Genomic DNA, 23,074 nt, shown 5'->3' with positions numbered 1-23,074 from the left:
AATATTTCTTAGATGCTCAGTATGATGATTTTTTATTTTTTTAATTTTTGTTTGTGCTCTAAAGTAGAACTTTTAGAAATTTCGATTTTGATTAAATATTTTCTACACTTTAATAGTTACTCCATGAATTATTTTATCATTTTATAGATTCAATATTTTAATAAATATTCCAGCTGCAGATGATTGATTGTTTAGCATGATCAATTGTGTGGTATAATACTATTTCTGTTGCGGAAATTTTTAGTAGTTGCGTATTATACACTAGCTTTTCTTTTCCTACCAATTGTATCCTCATTTTATGATGTACTCGATATGCTTATTCATTTCATCATACTTTCCCACAATTGACATTTGCACTGTTCCAATTCCACAACAATGGTGAGAAACTGGACAAATTCCGAGAAAAAAGTGCCGTCCCTGAGCCTCTCCCGGACAACACAACGAATCGAACAAACATGATCCAGTGCATACAACAGCAATACTCATCACTAAGACTTCACGCTCTTTTCAAAGCTTTCTAGCGGAAGTTGTCGCAAAACACAAAACACGAAGTTCAATCAAACTTCTAAACAACGATCGAATCAGTCTCACAGCTATCTCATGCAATCTACAATGATAACGCCAAACTGCTAAACATCCTGACGTCATCCCTCCTAAAACATAACAACTCGAGAATGCAAAGCCAAAATATATTCCCAATTGCATTAACGACGGGCGGTGGTCAAACCGATCCGTGGAGGTCACAATGCCAGAGGAACCGCTGGCAATCCACCCGCTGCATTCGCGTGTGACACTGCTCAGCTACTTATTGCATCAACAACCTACAAAACCATGTCGCCCCGTCCTCAACGAATCCGGGGTCCATAAATCATGCTCACTTCACAACAATACTCATCACCCTTCTGTCAATCCCTTCGTTCCATCGGCGGCCCCGGACGCCTCCTCTTCGGGGCAGTCAGCCGCACAGATGCCAACCAAGGCCATCACATTCTCCTCGCACACTCTTCGCCACCGCCATCTCCACGTCGTCGTCGACGTGCCTCAAATCACCCCTGCAGCCCACACTTCTTCGTCCTGAGGTCGAACACGAACGGCACCAAATACTTCCGCCCGTTCACTCCGTTCACGTTGTAGCTCGCCCCGTTCCTGTCCTTCAGAATCTTCCCCGCATACCCTGGGTACGCGCCCTCGCCGTAGATCCCTCCGCACACCGTCGCAACCTCCAGCGGGTCCAGCGCTCCTCCCTGGTAGTACCCGTTGTTCCGAGGGTTCGTCGCCGCCCCGGCCAACAAGCCGGCGATGCTGATGCACATCCCGTCCACGCCCACGTCCCCGTTCGGAGCCTTCAACGGAGCCGTGTTTGGGCCCGCACCGTACTCCGCCTTCGCATACGGCCACGCGCAGTGCCCCGGACACTGGGTCGCCGGGTTCCCAACCCACACGAATGGCAGCACCTTGTGTTGCGTGGCCGGCGACCGAGTCCAGCTGTGGGTTCCGCACAGAGAGCTGCAGAACCCTTGCACGCCCACATCCGCAGAGGTCAACACCAGGTACACTGCGTTCGGATCCACCCCCGTCGAATTCAGCGACGCCACCACCAGCTTCTCGATATCCGACTCCGCCAGAGACTTCTTCAAGCTGTACTTGGAGTCCGTGTACACCTTCCCCAATGTTACGGTGGCTGCCACGGGCACCTTCTTGCTGTCCTTGTAGTTCTTCAAGATCGCCCACCACCCCGCCACCGTCGGGAAAAGCGTCCGGGGTTTCGGACTCGAGAAAGACCTCACAAAGTCTGTCAATATGGCCTTCTGCTTCTCGCTCCACCCCCCGTAGAATATCACATTCACCTTCAACACGCCACCCGTTCCGGTCAGAAGAGGCCCGTTGTGATACGTCATCTTGATCTGCGGGTCCTGCACCAAAAACTTCATGCCCCCTACAAGGCTCTTCTGCACGAACTCCTTGTATGGCATCGCCCTGCCCCCGTGAGACCACGCCGACTGACCACTCCCGGCATCGAACGAATCCGCCGGGACGCCTTCGGGCGACATGGAATGCCACGACACAGCCAGAATCAGCAAACACGACAGCAATCCGATCACGACGTTCCGGTTCCTGATGGCAGGGTTGGCGACCTGATCCTTCACCAATGTGCTCGGGGCAGCCTTCAGCTTCGTCTCCGAGGATAGCATGGAATTCGTCCGCTGCAAAATGGGATTGCTGCTACAATCCAGCTTCACGGAAGAGGCCGACCGCTGAAAAGCCGCCATGCTCTCCCGCACAGTCGAAGCGCTCCTCTCCAGCTGAGGGGCCATGCAACGCGCCAAGACGCGTGCAGTTCCGACCTACAGATGGACGTGCCACTACAAGGTCGTTGGCAGTGAAACCCTTTAAAATCTGTGCGAGCGTTTGATGAAAATTCGCAAATGCGAAATTGAATATCTGACGATCAGATCAATGGTGCGAGGTGGGGCGCAACGACCTAAAGAAAACAAGCATGCTGTTTAGCCATATGTCTAGATCCGACAAGCCTCTCGATATAACGATAGGTGGTCTTCGGCGCAGTTAATGTCCTAACACAATGTCACTCCCCAAGGCATAACAGAGCTGCTTTAGTTGCGCTCATGGATTATGTACTAAGCTATTGCTATAACTTGAATACCTGTGGGCAGTGCCTGTGTTGTTGCAAGCCCAAAATGTAGAAAAAGTCCAGTTCATAAGTAGCTTGTGAAGAGATTAGAGGAGAAGATATTATATAGAGGCGATTGGGTGGATTGGCTGAGGAAAAGATTTACCTGTAGCAGCAGACTGGATCGGTGGACCCGGTGCGGAACTGTGCCGCAAGGTTTGTCCCCGGTGATTAACCCGATAACGATAATTGGTGGAGGGCGGGTATGTATTGGATCGGGGTGTAGAGACCGCCGAGGTGACTGATTGCGGGGGTGGAGCTTCAGTCCCAGCGCAGTGGTCGCCACAATAGTAGGAAATGTGAGTGAACGGCGCCATGGTTTTGCTGAACGGCGAGGTAAGTTGTGGCACTCCGGCTTGTCAGTAGGGTCGTTGCTAGGTCCGGCCGAAAGGATGAACTCGGCCTCAGGACAGGAAAGTTCGGTCTTCTCAGAAGCGGGAGATGATGGAAAATTGAAAATTTAGGCTAGGAATGATGGGAAAGCGACCAAGGAATGCCCTGATGTGAAGGGTGATTTCAATGGGAAAAGCGGTGCAGGCAGAGCCGAAATTAGTATGAAATAGCTTGTACCGTTCGTCGTGAAGGCGTCAACTTGTTGACCTTGGATGCTACGAACTTGAATGAAGTCGAAGTCAAGGTTCGGCCCTAAAATCCGGAGATGCAGTTCCATCCTTGTCCATGTCGTTGACTGTTCTACACTCATGGACTATTGTTCCTTTGAAGATTTCGGCCTGATTTAGGATGTGATGTGACAAACCTCCTTCACGGTAACTGCTCCCCACCAGGCTGGCCTGTGTAAGTTTTGCATAAATTGAATTTACAATGGGCATCCTACCTTGTACCTGGATGAATGTAGTGCCGGACAATGTTTCCTCTCATTTTTAATCTTGTGAAGTTATGTACACGCTTGCACATCCAAAAGTTGGAATTAACTTATCTCAATGTCATGATGAAGCGTCCAAGGGTAGAATACTGAATACTAACAAAAATTAACCACTAATTCCAAATCCATGCTGTAAGATTGTATTTATTTGCAGCTTTTCTAATGTTTGCTTTGTTCTAGAGATTATTTCATTGCATTCTATTGTTTTTCATTTCTATATCGAAATAGTATTCTGAATAAGATTTCCTATGATACATATCAAATTCTCTCTAGAAAATGGTGGTTTCCTTAGTTTTGGACTGTTGTGAGTGTTCTAATTCTTGATTTGAGAGTGTGAACATATACAAGTGCAATGTAAAATAGAAGGATAAGACAATAAAGGTCTCAAGTGTTACCAAATGATCTACAATAATTATTTGAATTTTAAATCATTGAAAACAGTAAGTTGTGTAGAATCTCAGAACTTGTGTTCTTGTATACATTAGAATGCTCTCAGATTTGCTTACATACATGATTGCAGTGTAATGTCAGTTAACAATGACATTTCTAATTCTTGTGGTTACAGGTTTGTGGTAAGTATGTACCATCTCAATAAATTGCATGGATGAGATGAAGTCTGGTTGCACTTATACATCTCATTAGAATGTGGGCTTTGTAGTACACACCTCTCAATGTTATCATAATTCAACAATCCATTCTATCTTATTGGGCAGGTGGTGTGGCAAAGGAGACCAAGGCTTCTTTGCTCCAGTTGACCTTTCTAGGTTCAGCACTAAACTTAAACACTGAGGGGACACTGTATGCTCTGCTGGTTTGTCTCTGTTGTGAATGATTGGGATGGAACAGAATTGCATTCACAATGCCAGTGCACTTACAGCTATGTTGCTGGTGTTTGATGGGCAAGGCAACCAGCTGCTATTGCTAAGTCAGCCTATTTAAATGTCCACATTACACGATCAAAACATTATCACTTGTCAAAAACATCAGGATATTAGAGAGAAAAAAGGAATCAGCCACATTGCAAAATGTACTGGGGGCATGTCTTACATCTTTGAAATGGGGTACAGTGGGACTAATACTAATCTTAGAACCAGTAATTACCTGTCAACACCTAGCACCTGGTCCCTACATGCAAATTTATTCAGCCATGAGGTCTAACCTAAGGAATTCCAAATGACACATTGTGATTCACAGTCAAGAACATAACTAGTTTCTTGAGTCTCACTGTGCTGAATTCACTTGGGGCTATGTAAGTGTGGTGATGCTGTAAGGTCTCCAATCGTGGCATGCTAATTTTAGAATTATTATAACATTTAGAAACATGATTGTGGTTCTATTTCCATTTGGTTGTAAATTTTGGTTGGAAACTTGAGCCTAATCATGCTCCATCTTTTGCTAGTTGTGCACCAGTAGCCAACAAATCTGATGTGTTTGATGTGTGCATTGCTGGAGGCTTTTTAACAACTTTGCAAGAAATGTTGAAGGCTGGTTTTGGCTGGATGCATCATGGGCTGTGGATTGGGTAAGATAGATGCTGCTCAATCACCTGTGTCAGAGGCTATGCTGGGTTGAATTGGGTAATTAAATAGAAGTTTTGGCACAAGGTGGCATGTCTGTGAATACCTTTAAAGTCTGTTGGCCAGTGATTATATTGTCAGAGAGTTGTGTGAGGATTCTGTTGGTGTAGCATTAGTCAACTAAACAGCTTCCAAGGGCTGCTGTCCATGCTTACAGGGTTGATCTCAGTTCAGATTCAAGTTGGGTGGTTCCATTTTGTTTGTTATATCCAAAATGTGCTGCCTGTACATTTGCCCTTATTGGATCTGTGGGTTCTCACACACCTACCCTTTCCCTGGTTGGCAACTGGTGCACATCCCCCCCCCCCTCCTATCACCAGATATCAGTATTGCTTGAACCAATTTGTGTAAGCCAACTTCATGTGCACATGAAAGTGCTGATTCATGAAATCCATCTTTCTTTACTGTGTATAAAAGAAAATCGAAACCTATAATTTTTTCTGTAGTCATGCATAAGATTTAATGTAAATTGAAATGAAAATTTTAAAAAATTATATATACTTAAGACACAATGGATGTGATTTTGAAAATGTGTGTTGAATTGAAATAGTGTCACTATAAAGACTATGTCATTGTGGACTTACAAACCATTTAAAAGAGGTGATGATGTTGGAATATTCTATAAAATAATTAATATAATGTTATTATTCCTTCAATTTTTTTTATTACATAGAAAAAATATAAAAATTCTTAAACTTTAAAAATATAGGAACTTAGACATGATCATAAAAGAAAATGAATACATAATAGGTCTATACATAAATTTTTGTTCTAATCAAAATGATTATATATATATATAGAAATGTTTTTCTAATTTTTTATTTGAAAGATTTTTTATACTACTATTTTTTGAAAAAATTCGAATTAAAAATCTTAACCATTATCATTTTTGTATATAGAATTTATTAAAGCTAAAAAAATATCACAAGTTATTTTTATTTTTATTAAATTGTTTCTTTCTTGATATTTAATGCTGATTTTTTTTAAAAAAATTGGTTTTTAATTTTTCCTGAAATTTTAGTCATATTAGATTTTATACCAATATTTTTTTTAGTGATTGATTTATTGAAAAATAATCTTTTTTTTCATTATTGTAGAATATCCACGTTGAAATAAATTCATAATTGAATCATAAAAAAGATGCTAATATGTTTTTAAAATTATAATATAATATGATATAATATTCATGTATTAAAATAAAAATTATTTATAATTATAATTGAAATAAATTATTTTTTATATTAATTTCAAAAATTATGAAAGTACAAAACCATAGAATTTTTTTCAATAAGTTTGTCTATCATTTAGTAAATACAAAAGTTATGTAACTTAATATATTCTTAAACTCATACTTCATGAAAAAATATAAATTTTACATAATAAAACGCAGTCAAACACATCTAAACATCAAACTTATCACATTGTTAATGACTTTTGTACTTAGATTTTTTATATTATCATGTGTGTTTGATGATGCATTTTATAATATATACTAATTTAAGTATTTAAAAATTAATTGCATCAAAATTAAGTTTAATCTATACTTATTAAGTATGTTATTTATATGATTATAATTTTGAATTCTTATAATACAAGTAAAGTAAAGAATATCATAAATCTTTTTTTTAAAAAATAGTCTGTGCTTTCAAGTACTAAGAAATTAAATAAATAAATAAATATAAATATATATATATATATATATATATATATTGTTCTTAGAGAATAAAGAAAAAATATGTTTAAAACATTGTGGAATATATTGAATTTTATTAAAATTTAGTACTAAAGATTAATACCAAGTCAAGTGAGGATTATATAATTTTTTTTAAATTATTACTATCAACCATTAAATTCATACGACAACATACCTTTTATTTAGAAAAATGTTTTGAAGTGTTTTAGTTTAAGTACAAAAACATAAGTTATGACACTTATAATATGTGTGTATGTAAATATATAAATAAAGATTTTATAAATAAAGATTTTGACCTCAATTTTAAATTCATAATTTTTTTAATGAGAGTTAATAGTAAACAACAACTCTTTCTGTAAAATAGGAACTGCTGTTATTACTTTTCATGAAAATCTGAACTAAGTTTGTAAATTTCTATTTGTAACACTTTTAAGTTCCAAATTAAATACTACAATTAAAAAATATATTCTGAAAGTTTTAAAAGTATTAGAAAATTAGATTTTTATGATATTAAAAATGGAATCATAATTTCAATTTGATTTCTTTATAATTTTAAGCACTTAAGTAGATAAATATTTTACTCAGACAGGACTTGTAAATGTTTATTAACATTAAAAAAATTAAAAATTAAAGTTTGATTTGAGGGTGATGAGCAGGTAGAGCCATACAATGTTAGCATTGAGGTAGTAGGAATGTCAACTGAGTGGGTGCAAAGTAAGCAGGAGCTGTGTATTGGGCATTGGGTAAGTGATGAGAGTTTCTCTTTTCTATTCTCTTCTGTGTTGTTTCTGTTTTTATTATGATTTCCAAACACTAAAGGGCAGGAGGTGGGTGACCAATGCAATACACATGCACATGGAGCAGGGGCACCCCAGCCAAGGTCCAATGCCATGCAAGGGAGTCCACTCCCATGTGGCCATGTTGTCTGGGATGCTGCCAAACTCGGAATCTGAGTTTTCCTCCTTTCTAGTGATCAGTGATATGAAAAGTGTACTAAAACACATCACCTCAATCCTCTGACATTGCTGATTCATGCATTCATTCGTTCATTCTACCAAGAAATTGTTGATGATTTCCTCCAGCTTTTTCTGTGTTTTATAATTACCACCTGCTTTAATCTGATGTCTTCTTCTTCTTCTTCTTCTTCTTTCTTTTTTTTTTTTTTTTTTTTTTTTTCTTTTTTTGAACACAAGAATGTGGGTCAAACAATGTAATCTGCTCTGGACAGTCTTGCATCAGATATCAAACACTCAATATGATATAAGTATATAACTTTTTAATTGAATCTCATGATACAATTGGTGAAAAGTTGGAAATTTTCTATTTCGTTAATTTTGGTGAGTTCAGTGCCATGACAGTTGCTTTAGAGGGCTTCAATGCTGCTGTAGGATTAAAAGCTTTAGGAATCTTGGCTACACTCCATGCTGTTCCCACCATGTGACCGGCAGTCCCCAAGGTTTGTCCTGTTGCTGTTCCTGCAGGTTCTCCATACCTGTCACCAAAACAGAATAAATATTTATGTTTACATGTTTATGTGTGTATGTATATACTGAATAGTGGAATAAGATGGACAAACTTGAGGCACACACATGCTTTGGTGCACAAATGAAAGAGGATTGAGCTAGAAGGTTATAAACGCTTACTTATGTGTCACTACAGTAGCTGCAGCTGCTGTACCAGTTTTTAAAACATCTCTAGAGGCTTGCTCCACAGCATCGAACAATTTCCCTGAAATTTTTTTGTCAATTATCATTAATTCTCGTGTAATTACTGCAGGCTCACTCTTCCATTCATACCCAAATTTTAATCTGACGGGTAAAGCTGTCCAACGACATATACATTCTCGAACATTGTTCTTCTCAAAGATAGGGAAGTATTAACCATTCAATCTGACCGACATCATGGAGGAATGGTGCATCAGGAAGGAGAGAAACTCAAAATTCCAAAGCATGCCATCAGAAATGGCATTTAAAGTAATAGAAGTAGAGGCACTCACAAAATGATATCATAGAAGCCAATGCCACTTCTCCAGGAGCAGTCTTGAGAATTGCTCTTCCAACACTAGACCTGATGATGGCATTTGGAATAATTCCCACAGTCGATATCACTCCTGATAACACACTCTTGGCAAAATCGTCCGTAGCTTTCGATAGATAATTGACTCTGCAAGTAAGACTAAAAATCATTGTTCACAAATAAACACAGAGACGTCACTGTAAAGAACGCCAAGGAATCTACGAAAACCTCGAATAACTGCAATCAGAAGGCCAAAATTAAGAAATCTACCTTTGCAGGTTGCGCAATGTTGACGGTCTAATATCACTAGGATGGTCGGTAGGTTTAGAATTTCTAGTCACATTTATAGAACCACTCTCCAGCGTCTTGACAGTTGAATCCCGAACCCAAAAGATGCCCCGAATTATCTGGCCTGTACCAGATGCAATCGCCTTCGCCAGACTGTTACCGTAGTCATCCACATTAGGTGCCATCGCTGTCCAGAATATTCTCTGGTTTTCCTCTGTGATCTGAAAAGAAAGAGTAGAATGTTAGCTTCAACTGTTTACAAGAGATCAAAATCTCTAAGGTACTTCAACAAAATTGATTAACAACTGGTTGTTACAATCAACTCTCATAGTTAGCTACACAAAGAAAGGGATCTTAACAAGCAATTTCATTCAATTCCAAGTCTCCTAAAATTGCGATAAACCTAGCATTGCGCTATTGCAGATACTAAAGTCGCACGACAACTTTTAAACTGTTGATTGGTGGATAGTATCACGCTCCTTGAGTGGGTTTTCATTTTTTGTTGGCTTCTACACACTTGTATTACTCCCAGTTCAGCAAGCTTTGGTGTTTAAGCCAACAAAAATAATCTTAACAAGTTTTCATTTAGAAATTGTTCAAATCCCATAACTTAGTGCAAGCCTGAGAAGACAAATATTTGTGCACCTGCTTGCCATTTCCAGTAACCACCGATGCTGGAACAACCGTGGCACCCCTTGTATCGACCACAAGGTCATCTTTGGAAGCAAGATGTCTTTCAACGGTTTCTTTCTGATTGTCACCGTGGACAAGCGATGGAGAAGAGAAAAAGCTGTAAGACTCCAGCAAATCATCCAGCAATCTCAAATCTTCCTCCTGTCCCTGTGCTGCGAAGGTAACTCCATAATGAACTTTCTCTCCTCCCTGGGCCCTCGACACAGCCTGTGCCCAAGCATTGAGCATAATTAAGTTAACGTTCATGAGAAAGGATTGGGTCATCACGACACAAAGCAGTCATCAGAACATCAAAATTTTCCCTGAACGTGAAGAATAGTATTATAACCCCACAATGAAACCTTCTTCTCTAAAACGATTTTTTAAATTGATTTTCCATTTTCAGCCGAGGCTATCTCCAGTCCACAATTTCCGTCATCAATCATTGTGACATAAAACCGCTAAAAATCGAAGTCATTTTAAAGCAAGTTCAGACCCCTTGCCAAAAATTCGAGACCTGCCAATCGGTGATACAAGAAGAGCGGTAAACCCCAAACAACACGAAGGTAACAAGAATTCACGCACTCCTTCCTGAGCACACCGCCATAGCTTGATGAACACGTCAACACGATGACTTCAACAGAAACAAAACAAGTGCACCGAGAATTTAATATGCAGCAGCATTTGCGAGTTAGAGGGCAGTAGGATAATGGAATATACCTCAGAAGCAGTCCCGTCAACGGCTTCATCCAAAGTGGGTGCCATGGGAAGCGAGAAGACGTAGTGAATGGAGTCAAGCTTCACCACCTGCTCATCACTCACCAAAGGCCATTGCAAACTGTCTCCAGCACGCACGAGCACCACAATCCTCTGATTCTGTTGATTGATCCTTACAATAGAGAAATCGCCACTGGCTAGAAGAACACTCTCCTGATCGTCCACAAGATGAACTAAGGCACCTGGAATGGTCACCAGGAGCTCCTCGAACGCACCGACCGGAGAATTGGCCGAACCACTGGCCATGTCTGCTGCTGCTGCTGCTGCTGGAGGACGTCCCTCGCTTTGAATTTTTGGGTACAGAGAAGAACTGGCGTTGGATGGGAAGGGGCTTTGAGGCCGAATTTTCAAGCTTGAAGAGCTGACTAAGTAAGGACTTGTTTCTTGACCCCCCATAGCGAGGAATCACTTGTGTTCTACACGCAACGAGTACAATTATCTAGGAAAACGCCTTGGCAGTTGAACGAATGCCAACAAGTTACAAGAGCCTTTTTGGAAATTTGCAGCGGTTCGGAATCCAACCCAACTGTATATAAGAACACAAAAGAGGAGAGGGCATAATAAAGGTACCGCACTCGGATTAATAGTCCCTGTGATCATATAAAGTAGTAGTAGTTAGGAGGAATCAGGAGAACTCGGAGACAGGTGGCTCCTAACGTGTGCAAGTACCGACATGGTCGAAACCGCAGGAAGCAAGATCCTGAAAACCTAATGCTCCTCCTCCTCCTCTTCAGCCCCATTCATTCATTCGTCTTTTTCCTACACTGCTGCTGCTGATGCCATTGTTGTTGTTGTTGCCCTTGTTTGTTTCCGTAAACTCCTGCACCTCCATCTCTCTCATCCATCCATCAAGAAGTTCGGTTCGTTCGGGGCTCTTCCTCCCCGATTGTGGCGCACCCTTATGCTGCCACCTGGACAATGCACCGTCGGTGCCACGTAGATATGAACGAGTCGCGGTGTGTGCTGTCGCCGCCAAGAACTTACACGTCGGTGCCAAATCCGTCTCATTGGCAGCGTAACCTGCCCGACTCCGTTCACACTTGTGCCCTTCTGAACTCATCATATTCTGAACGCATTTTCTTGGATGCTGTTGAACCTTCCTCTCTCTCGCGCGCTCACTCTCACTCTCCATGTCTCTGTGTCGCTCTGAGTTGGTGTGTTGGTGTGTTTGTTTGAATTGAAGGCGGACTGCTTTCAGTGATAGCATACACACTTTTTGTACCCCAAATATCCAAGATGTGTATTCTCCTTCTTCCCCTCCTCCAACATTCCTACTGCACTTCATTCAAAGTATCCTCCCGTTATTACTATTTTTAATATCTTGCAGCAAAGTAGATAATCAAATACGCTGTTATTGTCATTCTCCATTAGTGTACATCAGATACAAAAACACTACTTTCTTAACATCTGAAAAATAAAATAAAATGAAACGGCATTAAAAATTTATGGGTTATCTTCAAATTGTTGCTGATAATGATTTTTTGAGGAGAAATCTAAATTTGATTAAAATAATGCATCTTCATTCTTTATTTGGTGGAATGTAGTTTTTTTTTTCCTTTTTTTTTTTTCTGGCCTGTTTCTTCTTTTCTAAATATATCCGTTTTCTTGGAAAATAAATTCATTATAAAAAGTATCTTATTGATTTATCCCTTCTTGTATCTAGTGCATTATAGTACAAAACATGTGAGAAAATCATGTCATTGAATATTTGTTCATAGGAACACAATCTCTGTAACATTCATTTGCAATAGCCTTCATTTCAATACATCTTCTCACAGGATGTTGTGTACTTATGAGTTGGTGGACCCGCCATCTTGAAATATGGGATTTAGGATTTCACTAGAATTGATTGATTAGACCATGAGGAAGTCATGGTCTAATCTATTTATATAAAATTTCATATAAATAATAGCATGAATGTTAAATTATTACTTATCAAGAAATGTATTAGAAAAACCAAATAAAACATAAAATTTCTTGTAGTCATACTTTATAGTTTAAGATATATCTTACTTATAACTTTGAGTGTGCAATTAAAATACATTTGTTTTGAACACCCTCATTCAAATTTTCCAGCATTTCTATCTCAGGTCCTATCATCATGAAGATTTACTATTCTATGTTCTTTTTACAACTTCATTCATATACGTTTTTGGTTAAAATTCTCTTCAAATTTTAGACATATAATTATAAACATAATGTTAAATATTTATATATTTACACTTTTTATGACCACAGTTGAATCTTTGGTTCTACTGTTCTTCATGTAATTTTTAAACTTATATGTATTTCTGTATCACAATTCTTTTCTATCAAGAAGTAAAATTCTTCAAAGAAATATTTTAAGTTAAAATTTTTGATCTGAAATTTGAAAAGTTGATTTTGATGATTACGAGGGCAATTCTTTATTTTTCTTTAAGCTCTTTGGTTTCCCATAGGTAAAAGAATTAAGTTCTCATGTATCTCCTTCAAAAAACTTTACAATGAGTGTCACATATGACTGGTTTGACAATCTATTAACAACATTGACTTACTTTTATCAAAAGAAAAACTTTTTTTTTCTAACACTCCATAGACTAAGTTAACTATGTACCTATGGTTTGGCTTTTACTTTCCAATGCATCTTTTTCATGCTCTTGAAATAAAAATTGCACATTTATATCTTTTACATTTTTAAAGCCTAAAGTCACTATCATCTTTTAACATTGATATTTTAAATATATTTCTAATTATGTATTTTAAAAATTCTAATTTTGAAAAATTCGTCAAGAGAATAATCATGTCTTCTATTCTCACACACACACACACACACACTATATATATATATATATATATATATATAAATAATTAAAGAACGCTCTTTTCTTAAAAACTTCAATTTTCCTATTTCAACATTAACAATATATTGCATCCTCCCACTTTTGATTTTTTTTTTAATAATTTTTTTCACATCTTTCCACATACCAATAACATCCAATGGATATACAAATAAAGTTTATTTGCATACCCATATAAATCTTTAACAGATGGATATACAAGTAAAGTTATCCGTATACCTGCTAATGGCATTGTTGTTGTCATTGTTGTTGGCAAGATTTTTTCATTCTAGCAATGGAATCCACATGTCAAGGCACAGATTATTTCAAAGAGCAGAACAAAAATATACTGTGGTGCATTGGTAAATCTCAGGAAAGCCCCACAATGTGAAAACTCCCATAATTGTGATCAATGCAGAGAAATGCTCATAGCTCCTCCCAATCAGAACTCAGACTGGAATCACTACTACTTGCTTGTCTTAAGAGAGAGAGAGAGAGAGAGAGAGAGAAAAAAAGAAGCATATATGTCAAGAAGAGAACTCCTCTAATTTCCCAAGACACACTTACACACACATGCACACATACTCAGGGCTACCACAGGGAATGCAAAGAAAGGACTCATCCAAGAGAACCAATCCATCTCTTGCTCTCCTTCAAACTCATGTTCCATTAGGTTCATGATAGAACCAATGTTGCCAGAGCAGTGCATCAATCAGCACACATTGCTTGCACTCTTAGCATTTGCTACCATGACACAATAAGAGGGTGCACAAGATGAGTTGGAATGAGGTGAGGAGAAAGGTGAAGGAGCTTGGGTTCACAAGGAGGTGAGGAGGGCATGATACAGTTCTTTGGAACTTACAACATGTGTTGTCTCTCTCTCAGGGTCAAGAGTGATTTTTCTGCTGGCTTGCTTTGCCAGTTTGCAGGCAACAGGGTATTGCCCATTTGCCATGTGGAGGACAATTTTGTGTTCACAATGACAACCTCTGATTCCTCATTCTTTTTCACCTTGTCTTATGCCCTCTAATGTGATCTTGATGTGCACAAAAACTGAAAGAAATGTAAAAAGGTAAAAAGTAAAGAAAAAAAGGAAAACATCTAATGATGAGAGGGCAAAGAGACAGCAGCAAAAGGCCATTTTTCTGTAGTTGCAAAGAAGGTGGTATGAATCAAGAATCAGCAACAACATATTGACAAATCTGAGGGGCAGCCTTTGCACACATCTTCACATCCAGAGCTTGTGTTTTTATCACTAGAAGTGAAGAGCATTGCCACCCCTCCATCCTATCATACCAAAATAAAATAAAATAAAAATTGAGCTGCCATCATAGTCATTGTCTTCTTGGTTGGTTAGACTCTCGTCTCCCTTATGGAAATGGAAACTTTGAAACAATGGGAATGGACATTCCTATATTTTAGGATATCTACACACCAAGCAAAAAAGTGGTGAGGAATAGTCTGGCTTAGTTTTGCCACCTTCATGGATCCTTTCCCTTTAGTCACACAGTGGGTAGGTGTCCAAGTGTACAGGCTTATCGTGGTTTTGCAGGAGGTGGACTGTGACAGACATGCAGAAGAAGAAGGACAGCACAGGGAGCTCTTCAAACCAGCGAAGGTGGGGCACAGAGAGGTGGAGAGTGTGTGTATGCGTGTGAGGGAGCGAGAGAGAAAGATGGAGAGGCAGATATCATAGCATCACACTACGATTCAGCAGAAAAAATTAGAAAGAGCGACAGAATTAGCAAAAGCTGCATTGGAAAAGGGGCCTCAAGACGTGACCTGTGCTCCACCACCTTCCAGTAACTACTAGACCCTTCATGCGCCGACCTCTCCCTTGCTTGCTACTCCATCGCTTCTATTAACCCCCTCTCCTCTTCAGCGTATTTCTGCAATCTTCACAATTTGTCACTCGTCGAGGCACGTTCGATTTGCGAGTTGGGTTCTGACCGGTGAATGTTCAATTGTGAGTGAAGATGTGTATGTGCTTGACGTGGTTTGCCACCTGTGTTTGCTTTTATATTCTTTTTTGAGTCATCGTGGGTTTATTTAGTTTGTGAGGAGTCGCACTGCCGCATGTTCTCTCGTAGATAATTTTCGCCCGTGGATAAGGTTCTCCCGAATTTCTGGAGTTTTGAACTTGTAGATATTATTCAGAATTGAATGGTGCTAACGAGTCGTTGATACCCTCGTCTGGCTTGCAGTTATTAAGTAATGGGGTTTGCCAATCTTAAATGTTTTGTCAGTAGACTTGGGTGAAGCCATGGACTTGCTGAATGCTGAACGCTGAACGTTTACTGTGCAGGATTCAAACTTTATTGCCTGAGAAGTTGCAGTATCCTCTCTTGTTAACTGCGTAGCTGCGACAGATTTTAAGTAGAAGGATAGCTCCAGTTTTCTTACAAAGATGGGAGGCGAAAAGGACTTAAACGTGGTGCAGAATGTCGACCTTAAGCGCTATCAAGGGCGATGGTATGAGATTGCGTCAATTCCCTCGCGGTTCCAACCTTCAACGGGAACCAATTCTCGTGCGACGTATGCCCTGAAAGAAGACCAAACTATTCACGTTCTCAATGAAACTTGGGTAAGCGGCAAGCGCAGCTACATCGAGGGTAAAGCGTGGAAGGCAGATGCTGCCAGCCCTGACGCTAAACTCAAAGTGCGCTTCCTAGTGCCACCTTTCTTCCCAATATTTCCTGTTACGGGAGATTACTGGGTAATGAAGCTTGATGAGAATTATCAGTGGGCCCTAATAGGCCAACCCTCCAGAAGATATCTCTGGGTACGTTAATCGCGATTCCTTATTTTTTCACACCCTTCTCCTCAGGACATCAAATGCTGTGAATTGTTCTTTAGGAAAAAATAGGTCAATGATTTACGCAGAAGTGTTATTTTAGAGCATGTGTACCTCGGTCTGATCCTAAGCATACCAGAATTCATGTTGCTACCCCCGAATTCCTTCCCTTTCCTAACGCAACTTATGCGCTGATGGATCTTCAGGTTTTATCTCGGACGCCAGAGCTCAGCGACGAAATTTACAATCAACTTCTGGAGCATGCAACTAACGAAGGTTACGATGTTAGCAAGTTACATAAAACGCAGCAAATTCCAGAAATAGGGGAAGAAGGAACCTCGAATTCGGAGAACACAGATCGCGCTGGAGTGTGGTGGTTAAAATCCCTCTTCGGAAAGTAAAAACCAATGATGCACATGGCATACATGTCATTCATTGATTTCAATTTGTAATTTCCCTTTCTAAATATTTATCTACAGTGTCTTTCGTGAGTTTTGCCCTTCTTCAACATCTATGAATTGTTTGAATATGCGGTATGAAAGACAAGGAAAAAACAGAGCAGATTCTTCTAGCTTATCTAGACAGTATACACGCAACTGGCGATAACAATTTGCTAAATACTAGCACCATGATACACTGATAGCCAAGTGTCAACGAAATGTTTTGATAATATCTATTTCATGCGTATGTTTCCAAAGTGATGTTCTCCACTGATGAGGTAACTAGACCAATCCATGTCTATTCAATGCTGATATTAAGGTCTTCAGGTAAAAACAAAAATGTCTTCTTGTAAGAAGACTATAATGTCAAATGTAGATCAAAAAACACAAAAATACAATTTTTCCTTCTCAATTCTGTTCTAATACTATAAAAGTATAAAACTAGCTATAAGAAAGATTGCTATTCCACCATTTTCTCTTTATTTAAAGAGAAAATAATCTTTGTGCACAATTCACAGTAATTTCACAATAATTGTAGATACAACCAACTACCATACCAACAAAAAACATTATCCAAGTATGGATATGTATATGAACAAAAAATATTTCATCTTTAATATATTCTTACAAAATAAGAAGTGTACTTATAAGTGTATTTATAAATCCAACTTGAGTAAATCTATTAGGATATTGAGAAAGATGCAATCTTAAATAAAGCTTTACTTATTATAAAAATCCTCAAAACTTTGATCTTGTTCCATTGAACTTCTCTAGCATACTTATCTTTGCCTCCCACATATTTGCAATAGCAAGATTATTTGATTTAGTTATGAACTTAATCTGCTTGCTTCTCTCAATGACACAACTTTTTGGAATAGACTTTAAACTTCATTGTTGATCTCTTTGATAGGCATCAAAATAATACATTTATAGTTGATATTAGAAATACGTGAAATTTTCATACTAAGTGTTGACAAACTCATAAAGATTTGTAATGGTTGTAAATCTATTCACTCTTTTGTCAAGAGTAGTATTCATAATTTTTCCTTCCATATACAACTTAAACAAATTTGACTTGTAAATTTGATTTTTTTCAAATTATTAACAATATGAATCTCAAAGAACTAAAAAATCAAAACATTCTTGTATTATTCAAAAAGACTAAAAAATCACTCAAAGATAGTATAATATTAAACTAAAATAGCTTTTGTCAAAAACAAGAAGATTAGAAAGTCTTGTAACAAGACTAAAGACTAAAAAGGCATTGATAAGAGTAAAGAAGGTTTTACTTTTGTCTCCATAAATACTATCTAATTAGAAGCTATATAACAATGTTTTATAAGACCTTTAATATGTGTCCAATTTGTGAGATACATGTCTTAACTTGGAAGATAAGTTTCTTATATGTGTACTACATTATTAGCTTATACCACAAGCTATTAATACATGTAATACATGGCTAATTTGTTGGTTAAGTGTCAAAAACAAGAACTAGATGAAAGAAAATCAATAAGAGAATTTCTTAAAGAAATATGACAAAATAAAAATAAAGAAGTATATATTTTAAAAAGAAACTAGAATGGCTATTGCTAAAAGACAAAAAAACTAAAGACTCTTGAAATTAGATTAGAAACAAGAAAAGAGTTGACAACAATGAAGAAAGCTTCATTCTTGCCTTTATATATACTATTTACCTAAGATCTATATAGCGACGTTCTATAGGACTTCCAAAAACATGTTGACTTTGCATGATATATATCTTAATTTACAAGGCAAGTTTTCTATATGAAGCCTTATAATTAGCTTGTTCCACAAGCTATCAACATGTGTGGCACATAGTTAGCTTATTGACCAAATTTGTTATCTACCAATCAATTATAAAAACATGTAAAGTGAAAACAATGTTTATGAAGCTTCTAAGAAGCTTTTTTAGAAGATATTATGAAATTAATGTACTTTTAAGTATCTCTACCTATTCATATTATCTATGTAAGAATTATAATAAATGTATGTCCTTGACATTATCCCCCTTTTTAGAGATGAGTTCCATGAGGAGAGGTAATCACATATTAAAGAAGTCTAAGATGTGGCAAATTATATTTGCTATGTGTTCTGATCTTTGATCCCTTCAAAGATAGTTCATAGGACTTCTTAGCTATTGATAATATTTCATTCAAATGTAGAAAGATTACCCTGTTATTTAATCATTGTCGAGACTTTGTAACTTCTTTCAAACAAAAAATTGGTAACACCATCAAGAATTGTTTCCATCTTCAATAAAATCACCAAACATTAAGACTCTCTTTTCAAGTTGTGATACCAAATGTATAATATCTTGCCATCTATTTGAAGAAGAATATATCATCTTTGAAGGTCGTCATCTTTATTACATCATCTTGAAGGCTATGATAATTGCAATATCTTGTCCAATAAGTCAGCAAATGATGGCTTTGAGTTAAATTTGCTGGTTATTGATTCTCTATCACTTTAATGCCACAATTACATAGAAACTACAAACAATGATAGAAGATAGGATGCAATCTTTTCTAAATTGTGTTTTTTTTTAACCAAAGATTTGCTATCCTTTATTTTGATTTTAATGGATGTTGTTGAAGAAAAGATTTGACCTTCTTTGTTATATTTGTAAGATTTTTTATTGGTTGTCATGTGTATTTGCTAATATCTTATTTGTGCCAATGAATAAGGTATTCCAACTTAAGTTAGCGTTGCCTTCAATCTTAGACTTCTTCTATTTAAAATTCTTCATCATTATCCACTTTTACATAAGATAGTGGTATTTGTCTTCTTTTCAAGATATTCATTGTGTTATATGGCTCCAAAAGAGACACATTGTCATATTGAGTGGTTTTCTATTTGGGAATACATTGGGTACCTAGGTGTAGAAAGTTTAGTTTTAACTTATTAGCCAAGCTCTAATAAGTTATTTAACCTTTAAAGTAGAAGATAATTAAATATTACAATATCAAAAAGATATTTTAGTAGTAAAATTTTTTACATTTAAGAAGGTTTGTACATAAGACTTTCTTAAATATCTAGAAATTTTCTAACATTCTTGATTATACCAAATCATAACTAACTATTTGCTGGTAAGTTAGATTTTCAATAATTCCAAAGAAAATCCATAATCTCCTTCAAAAACACATCCTTATATCAAAATTTAATCATAGCTCCATATATCCATCTTCAACAAATATATAAAGTCTTGACTTCCAAAAAACCCCTTTACTTTGTATAAAATGCTTAATTTATAATAAAATCCCTTCAAAATATACTTTTTCCGCAAAGATTTTTTTCTTCTTGAACTTTAGAAATTTATATCTCTCGATCCAACTGTTCAATTTTTTTTAAATTTACAAATAATTTAGAATTCATCCTTGAGCTTTATTAAAATAAAATTCAATTGTAAATTTGTAACTGATTGTTTGGCATCTTAAAAATCCTAGAAGGTGCTTCAAACCCTAATTTACAAGCACTTGAGTACTATTTTTTTCATATCTCACAAACCCAAAATTTAAATGCTACAAAGTTTATACATAAAATTTATTAACATGATTATACACATTTTTAGAAATTTTGAGCCAAAAGCTTATCAAATTGCTCAATATATAGCTCAAAATACAACCACTAGTGAATTGGATTACTTACTACCTTTAGATTTGTAAGCACTGATTTCAACCTCCAATATCTCTTGCATTTCAACTTTTAATCTATCAAATTTTATAACAAAATTGTAGTCAAGAAAGTGCTTTCTCCAATCTCAGTTGCCGACCCTCTATTGTTTTTTGTACGGGTGCGTTATACCCAAAAGAATGACAATAGGTACAAAATTGATATCTCGACTTTAAGCGCCTATATCTCCTTCATAAAAACTCCAATTGACTCAAAATTTGTACCAAAACTATAGCCAAAAACCTAAAATTATTGATTATAATCTCTAAAAGCTCGAATCCTCGAAAGTATAACCCTAATCCATAACATGGCCTTGGGTAGCCTCCTTGAAGCCCATTGGTTATGATTTTTGACCAATAAGAATAGAATTTTATATCATCCATCTCCATTCATTCATATGGATGTCCTAACTATCTTTTTTTGCTACCAAAATCCTTCTCTAATTCTTTTTTTAAAAATATTTATACAATATATGTTCTAAACACTATATAAAAGAAACAAAATAAGACTTTAAGGATCACCAATATCTAACAAAGGTGACTCTAAATATTTAAAAGTTAATATTAATAAGATCAACTTAAAAGTCACTATCAAAAGATAATAAAGTTATATAAATTCTAATAGAAGCTCTTTTAAACAACTTTTTTTTGAGGTAGTAATCTATCTACATCCTATAATCAACAAAAATCCACTAACATGGCTTTCATCATGTTGTCTAGTATATTGTGTATTAAATATATAAATCCATTATTTTTACATAATAGCTGAACCACAATATGACAATGTGAAATATGGAATGGATTTTCATAGATTTAAATAGATATAATTGGTAAGCAATTGGATTGACTTATTCACAAATAGGAAATGGTCTAAGTCTACAACAATCCAACTTGTCAGAAAGAAAAATAATTTTTCATATTACGACAAAGTAACCATACCTTATTACCAACGTAGAAATAAAATTGTTCATTGTGATGGGCATTTATGTTGCTCTTTTGTTGTTCTTGAGCCTCTTTTAATAGTACCTTTATTATTACATATAACTCAAATAAATGATTTACCAAATCTTCTATTATAAGATTATCAACTTTTAAAAAGTTAAAAATATCAAGTCATAGATAATAATAATAATTAGCAAAGAAAGGTATTTTTTGTATAGAAAAATATATCATGTTAGTATAAGCAAACATTGCTAATGATTAAAGAGTTATTCAATGATCTTATTGATAATTAATGGTACAGCTCAAATTTTGCTCCAAAACTTGATTTATATATTCTATTTGTCTATCAATTTGAGGATGAAAAGTTGTAGATAGTTTTATATCCACCTTTAGAAACTTGAAAAACATTCTCTAAAATCTTAATAAAAATTGAGTTCTCCTATCCAATATAATATTCTTATACAATCCATGATAGTGATAGATGTTGTCAAGGAAAAGCTTGGCTATTTCTTTACTTGTGATAGATTTTGTACATGGTATAAAATGTGCCATCTTGGTGAAACAATCTACTATTATATATATAAAGTCAAGAATATGAGATTGAAAGATTTCTTGATAAAATCCATAAAAAGAAAACACCATAGTTGTTTTGAGATGGATAATGGTTGAAGAAATCTATAAGGTCAATGATGAAGATTTTTTGAACTTAAGCAAACATCACAAGATTGTATAAAATCTTTAACTGCCTTCTACATTTGGAGCTACTAAAAATGTTTCACTGGTATTAAAGTGAGGATTAGACTGTTTACTTTTGGTAGCATGTCAATAGTCATCATCTAGTCCAAGGTCAATTGATATAGTCACACTAGATAGTGTATTGAGGCTACCATAAGCTACTGTCAAGGACAAGAACTCGATGAAAGCTAAAGAGTAAGTGAGACTTTTCTCAAGAAGAAATAGGACAAAATAGAAATATGTATATTAAGAAAGAAACTGGAATGGCTATTGCCAAAATACAAGAAAACTAGAGACCCTTAAAACTAGACTAGAAGCAAGAAAGGAGTTGACAAGAGTGAAGAAGCCTTCACTCTTGTCTCTATATATACTATCTAACTAGGGGCTACGTGGCGACGTTCTATAGGACCTCCAATATGTGTTGACTTTGTAGGACACATGCCTTGACTTACAAGGCAAGTTTTTTTACGTGTGGGCCACATAGTTAGCTTGATCTTCAAGCTAACAACATGTGTGGCACATGGCCAACTTGTTGACCACGTTTCTAATCCAAAAAGTCAATTAAAGACACCTATGAAGTCAAAGCAGCGTCTAGGAAGTTTCTAGGAAGCTTCTATATTAAATATTATACAATTAACTTACTTTTATCTACTTTTACTTACTTCTACCTATTTCTATATGTAATTATTAGCTTACATGATTATGGCCGTGACATTACCCCCCCTTCTAGGGACGAGTTCCACGAGGAGCGGTCATCATATGTTGAGGAAATCTATGATGCGACGAATTATATTCGCCACATACTCTGATCTCTGTTCTCTTCGAAGATGATTGATAAGGCCTCTCAACCATCGGTAGTGTCCCATATCAGGGCGGGAAGACCACCCAGTTATTTGATCATTATTGAGGCCTTCATAACTTCCTTCGAATAGAATATTCGGAACACCATCAGGAGTTGTTCCTACCTCTAGCAAAATCACCAAACATCGAGAGTCCCTTCCCAAATCGTGATACCAAACGCGTTGTATCTCACCATCTGTTCGAGGAAGAACATGTCGTTTTT

The 23,074-nt window shown here is 36.7% G+C and overlaps 3 protein-coding genes across 8 annotated transcripts; 1 reads left to right on the top strand and 2 right to left on the bottom strand.

Moving 5' to 3' along the window:
- Positions 1-675: 675 nt before the first annotated feature.
- On the bottom strand, positions 676-2,871 carry LOC112295546 (protein PHOSPHATE-INDUCED 1 homolog). The gene is made up of 2 exons (XM_024547303.3): positions 2,796-2,871; positions 676-2,482 (listed from the first exon to the last, which is right to left on the bottom strand). Exon 2 carries the CDS (start codon positions 2,313-2,315, stop codon positions 1,047-1,049), a length of 1,269 nt encoding a protein of 422 aa, XP_024403071.1. The 5' UTR covers positions 2,316-2,482; positions 2,796-2,871; the 3' UTR covers positions 676-1,046.
- Positions 2,872-8,098: 5,227 nt separating this feature from the next.
- Positions 8,099-11,295, bottom strand: LOC112295606 (senescence/dehydration-associated protein At3g51250). 2 transcript variants are annotated; one of them, XM_024547404.3, is made up of 6 exons: positions 10,539-11,295; positions 9,792-10,046; positions 9,129-9,367; positions 8,839-9,017; positions 8,486-8,570; positions 8,099-8,334 (listed from the first exon to the last, which is right to left on the bottom strand). In XM_024547404.3, exons 1-6 carry the CDS (start codon positions 10,989-10,991, stop codon positions 8,163-8,165), a joined length of 1,383 nt encoding a protein of 460 aa, XP_024403172.1. In that variant the 5' UTR covers positions 10,992-11,295; the 3' UTR covers positions 8,099-8,162. The 2 variants fall into 2 exon arrangements, with proteins under 2 accessions (XP_024403172.1, XP_024403173.1); XM_024547405.3 differs by having other exon boundaries at positions 8,839-9,005.
- Positions 11,296-14,887: 3,592 nt separating this feature from the next.
- On the top strand, positions 14,888-16,708 carry LOC112294963 (temperature-induced lipocalin-1). 5 transcript variants are annotated; one of them, XM_024545989.3, is made up of 3 exons: positions 14,888-15,213; positions 15,717-16,193; positions 16,412-16,708. In XM_024545989.3, exons 2-3 carry the CDS (start codon positions 15,819-15,821, stop codon positions 16,604-16,606), a joined length of 570 nt encoding a protein of 189 aa, XP_024401757.1. In that variant the 5' UTR covers positions 14,888-15,213; positions 15,717-15,818; the 3' UTR covers positions 16,607-16,708. The 5 variants fall into 5 exon arrangements, with proteins under 5 accessions (XP_024401757.1, XP_024401761.1, XP_024401756.1 ...); XM_024545993.3 differs by having other exon boundaries at positions 14,897-15,029; XM_024545988.3 differs by lacking the exon at positions 14,888-15,213 and adding an exon at positions 15,317-15,377.
- Positions 16,709-23,074: the final 6,366 nt, after the last annotated feature.

The sequence above is a fragment of the Physcomitrium patens genome, chromosome 18 (assembly GCF_059467195.1).
Source record: "Physcomitrium patens ecotype Gransden chromosome 18, ASM5946719v1, whole genome shotgun sequence".
NCBI classification, from domain to species: domain Eukaryota; kingdom Viridiplantae; phylum Streptophyta; class Bryopsida; order Funariales; family Funariaceae; genus Physcomitrium; species Physcomitrium patens.
The sequence above is the reverse complement of the archived record's forward strand: the minus strand, read 5'-3'. Positions and strand labels throughout refer to the sequence as shown.

What these genes read in the sequence shown, in the direction of transcription:
- LOC112295546 (XM_024547303.3), bottom strand. Translation starts at nt 2,315, where the DNA reads ATGGCCCCTCAGCTGGAGAGGAGCGCTTCGACTGTGCGGGAGAGCATG.
- LOC112295606 (XM_024547404.3), bottom strand. Translation starts at nt 10,991, where the DNA reads ATGGGGGGTCAAGAAACAAGTCCTTACTTAGTCAGCTCTTCAAGCTTG. An exon ending in TTGACGGGACTGCTTCTGAG is followed by an intron (nt 10,047 to 10,538) that starts GTATATTCCATT and finishes GCTTGGGCACAG; the next exon opens with GCTGTGTCGAGGGCCCAGGG. An exon ending in GGCTTCTATGATATCATTTT is followed by an intron (nt 8,571 to 8,838) that starts GTGAGTGCCTCT and finishes AAAAAATTTCAG; the next exon opens with GGAAATTGTTCGATGCTGTG.
- LOC112294963 (XM_024545989.3), top strand. Translation starts at nt 15,819, where the DNA reads ATGGGAGGCGAAAAGGACTTAAACGTGGTGCAGAATGTCGACCTTAAG. An exon ending in CCTCCAGAAGATATCTCTGG is followed by an intron (nt 16,194 to 16,411) that starts GTACGTTAATCG and finishes ATGGATCTTCAG; the next exon opens with GTTTTATCTCGGACGCCAGA.